The sequence below is a fragment of the Choloepus didactylus genome, chromosome 10, assembly GCF_015220235.1.
Source record: "Choloepus didactylus isolate mChoDid1 chromosome 10, mChoDid1.pri, whole genome shotgun sequence".
In the NCBI taxonomy this organism is placed as follows: Eukaryota; Metazoa; Chordata; class Mammalia; order Pilosa; family Megalonychidae; genus Choloepus; species Choloepus didactylus.
Window position 1 is genome coordinate 30,790,062 of NC_051316.1, and position 4,496 is coordinate 30,794,557.

General features: G+C 38.2%; 1 protein-coding gene across 1 annotated transcript; it reads left to right on the forward strand.

Moving 5' to 3' along the window:
* Positions 1-738: 738 nt before the first annotated feature.
* LOC119505785 (DPH3 homolog) lies at positions 739-972 on the forward strand. The gene has a single exon (XM_037798718.1). The coding sequence runs from the start codon at positions 739-741 to the stop codon at positions 970-972; it is 234 nt and encodes a 77-aa protein (XP_037654646.1).
* The last annotated feature ends 3,524 nt before the right edge of the window (positions 973-4,496 follow it).

Consider the following 4,496-nt stretch of genomic DNA (forward strand, 5'->3'; position numbering starts at 1 on the left):
AAGACACCAAAACCTTAAGTAATTTGCCCAGGTCACACAGTTCTGGAGGCAGGTTTCAAACAAAGACATCTTAATTTCAGAGCTGTGGTTTTAACCACTAGGCTATCTCATGTGTAGAAATGTGAAGTTCAGCAGAGTATTCTGTATTTCCATGCAATAATCTGTGATCTGTGTTTACCCTTAGTGTGGCACAGACTGCTCTCCCAAGGCTATCACAGACAACCACCGAGATAGCTACAGATAATGTTAACGCCACAGTCTAAACTACTTTAAGGATATCATACTGATGGACAAGTATCAGAAAAGCAACTTGTAAGTTTAGATTTCTTTTATTAATGGTTTGCTAAAGTTCTCATTCTATGAACATTTATTAAACACTATTATTTATAAACAGGATGAATACAGAAGAGAGAAAAACCATAGAAGCAAGAAGCTAAAATCAATGAAACCCACAGGAGAAGGGAGAGACCAGCAGATGCTGCTGTGTGCTTTGCCTTGTGGCAGAGGAGCCAAGGATCACCAGCAGCCAGTCTTCAAGAAGAAAGCATCTTCTTGATAATCCTTGATTTGGACATTTTCACGGCCTCAAAACTGTAAGTTTATAAGCTAGTAAATTCCCATTGTTAAAAGCCAGTCCATTCTTGCCCAGCCCCAGCAGGCACCACCAAAGTTAGACCTACGGAGGTGGTATCAGACTGGGGGGTGGAGGCAACAGCCCTTTTGCTGACCCCAGTGACAATGGTGGTGTTTCACAAGGAGATGGATATTGAGGACTTCTGGTATCACAAGGACTTGGAGACATATTTCTACCCCTGCCCATGTGGGGATAATTTCTTTGTCGCCAAGGAAGATTTGGAGAATGGAAAAGACATGGCAATGTGTCCTAACTGCTTTCTCATTATAAAAGTAATTTATGACAAAGATCAGTTGATGTGTGGAGAAATAGTCCCAGTACCTTCCACCAACAAATAATTAGTTAAATACTGAAGAAGCCTTTGAGAATCCAAATCTGGAACAGTTGAGATTGAGCCAAGATGGAAAAATCAAAGGCAAAGTTACAGACCTCTTCACAAGGACAACCTTCTGGTGGTTGGTTGTTCTGTTACAGAGTGTGGATTCTTTCCAACTGCTATGTTCACCTTCAATTAAAGAAGCAATCCACAACATGACATACCTGGTTTCATGCATAAAACTTTGAATTGCAAGTGTTCTTAATTTTCCATCCAAATTTTTTTAAAAGATAATTTCAAATCACTACATTTTTCTCCCTCAGTTTCATTATTTTTGAATCTTAAACCTAATTACTTTGGTATCTGATAACAGAATCATCTACCTCCAAGTTATTAGTATTCCTTGACAAAAAAAGGATTGCAAATTTTGCTTGATTATTGATTATTAACATTAGCCGTTCCTTTGAAATTTGACGTAAGCTTTGCTAAGAAAATTTGCTAGCTAAAATTTGCTAATCTCCTCAGTCTTTTCATTGTTAGGATGTTCACATTCTGTTATGCATGCCTTTTCTGTTACGCTTCATGCATAGAGTGCTGGTTGTGATGTTAAAGAGAAAATACAGTGAGGTCATAATTTCTCCAGAGCTAAAAGTTAGTAAGAAAGAAAAATAACAAGTAAAACGGTCAAAAATATTGAGTTTCCTTTTCAATATTCTGTATATTCCTTGAAAATCAAGATAAGATAAAAAGACAAGCAGCCAAGGGAAGCAAAATTGGTAACAGAATGAGAGGAGCCAAACATGTCAACTTAATAAATGAGATGCTTGAATGATTTTGCCAGATCAGAACAAATAAAGTTTCTATATCTGGGTTTTATTTGTTTCTTTTTAGAAAAGGCTAATGAAATTGTACTCCAGATAGGGGTTAATGTCCAGACTTTGGCTGGAGGCAATGCTTTCAGCATGATTACCATATCATGCCTCTACTCCTAAAAGATGAAGCCTCTACAATGGCTTCTGTTTGCTGAAGATAAGCTTGAAAACTGGAGATCTATTCTGAATAAATATGCCCATGGGGGCACATCTAATATGCCATACCTGCAACCAAACCAGACATGCACTCTTACTGAGATGTTTGCCCTGGAAAAAAATAAATATATAAAAATAGGCCATTAGTCTTCCTTTGCTGCAGTGCTGAGAAGTAGCACAAAATTAAAATCAGTCATATGGAAATTCAAAATTTCCCTTTATGTATGCAATTTTCCTGCAAATATAAAAAGTTGAAAAGATGAACTGGTATCTGGCAGGTTGTTTGGGAAATGGCTCCTTAGAAAAAATGGACTTGCTAAAATTTGAATATTCTATTACTGATTGATAAAATGTGCTACACACACTCACTAAAAGTTTAAATTAAAACAAGCACAGCTGTGTGCAGCCATTAGACTGAGATATAATAAATCACCAAGGTACATCATGTGAAGCATTACGTGGCATATTCTTGACGTGTTGAGAAATCTCATTGCTCTATGGGATACTAACACCCCTGAAGTAATCCACAACTGCTTTGCAAAAACTGGTCTCAGAACTAGTGACTGCTCAAATGAACAGAGCAGGATACCTGATAACTGGCTGAAATGATCTGCCCCAAACTCAAAAGTTGATGGTTTTATAGACATTGATAACCATGTTAGCTCCCTCTGCTGATGTTGAATTTCAAACAAGAACAAACACCCTTGACATAGGTCTGTTATGAGCCCAGAAGAATGGGAAGAAAAGTTGGCAAAGTTGAAACATGCCAGGAGAAAAGAAATATAAACAGCCCTGGCAATCAGTGATTGGTGATAAACTGCAATAGTTGGAATGACTAAATATGTTTGTGAATACAAAAGAACAATTAGAATTCAATCCAATGTTAAACAAAGTAAACCCAGGGTCGTTTCAAATACAACTGGAGTTCTATGTGATATATGTGCCTTATTTAGGCCAACACAGATTTCTGGAAGCTTTCTAAGGTTTGTATTCCAGGCTCTGCCTCTCATTAGCTTTTTTTTTTTTTTTTTTTTGCCTTAAAATGTTTATTTGCAGTCAGGTCTTACCTTTAGGATAGGTTTTTTTTTTTTTTTTTTTTTTTTTATCTTCATTTTATTGAGATATATTCACATACCACGCAGTCATACAAAACAAATCGTACTTTGGATTGTTTACAGTTCCATTACATAGTGGTACATTCATCACCCAAATCAATCCCTGACACCTTCATTAGCACACACACAAAAATAACAAGAATAATAATTAGAGTGAAAAAGAGCAATTGAAGTAAAAAAGAACACTGGGTACCTTTGTCTGTTTGTTTCCTTCCCCTATTTTTCTACTCATCCATCCATAAACTAGACAAAGTGCAGTGTGGTCCTTATGGCTTTCCCAATCCCATTGTCACCCCTCATAAGCTACATTTTTATACAACTGTCTTCGAGATTCATGGGTTCTGGGTTGTAGTTTGATAGTTTCAGGTATCCACCACCAGCTACCCCAATTCTTTAGAACCTAAAAAGGGTTGTCTAAAGTGTGCATAAGAGTGCCCACCAGAGTGACCTCTCGGCTCCTTTTGGAATCTCTCTGCCACTGAAGCTTATTTCATTTCCTTTCACATCCCCCTTTTGGTCAAGAAGATGTTCTCCGTCCCACGATGCCAGGTCTACATTCCTCCCTGGGAGTCATATTCCGCGTTGCCAGGGAGATTCACTCCCCTGGGTGTCTGATCCCACGTAGGGGGGAGGGCAGTGATTTCACCTTTCAAGTTGGCTTAGCTAGAGAGACAGGGCCACATCTGAGCAACAAAGAGGCATTCGGGAGGAGGCTCTTAGGCACAACCATAGGGAGGCCTAGCCTCTACTTTGCAGCAACCGTCTTCCCAAGGGTAAAACCTGTGGTAGAGGGCTCAACCCATCAAACCACCAGTCCCCTATGTCTGTGCTCATGTTAGCAACCATGGAGGTGGGGTAAGCGAATACACCTGCATTCTCCACAGGCTCCTCAAGGGGGCACTACATCTTTTTTTTTCCTTGTTTTTCTTTTCTTTCTTTTTTTTTTTGACTTTCCCTTCTTTTTTAAATCAACTGTATGAAAAAACAGTTAAAAAGAAAACAAACCTACAATAAAAGAACATTTCAAAGAGACCATAACAAGGGAGTACGAAAAAGACAACTAACTAAGATAACTGCTTAAATTCCAACATGTTCCTACTTTACCCCAAGAAAGTTACCTAATATAGCAACATTTCTGTGAACTTGCTCCTACTATATCCGTCAGAAATTAACAGACCATAGTCATTCCTGGGCATCCCCAGAACATTAAATAGCCTATCTGTTCTTCTTGGATTATTGTTCCCCCTTCCTTAATTGCTCTCTATTGCTAGTTCCCCTACATTCTACATTATAAACCATTTGTTTTACATTTTTCAAAGTTCACATTAATGGTAGCATATAATATTTCTCTTTTTGTGCCTGGCTTATTTCGCTCAGCATTATGTCTTCAAGGTTCATCCGTG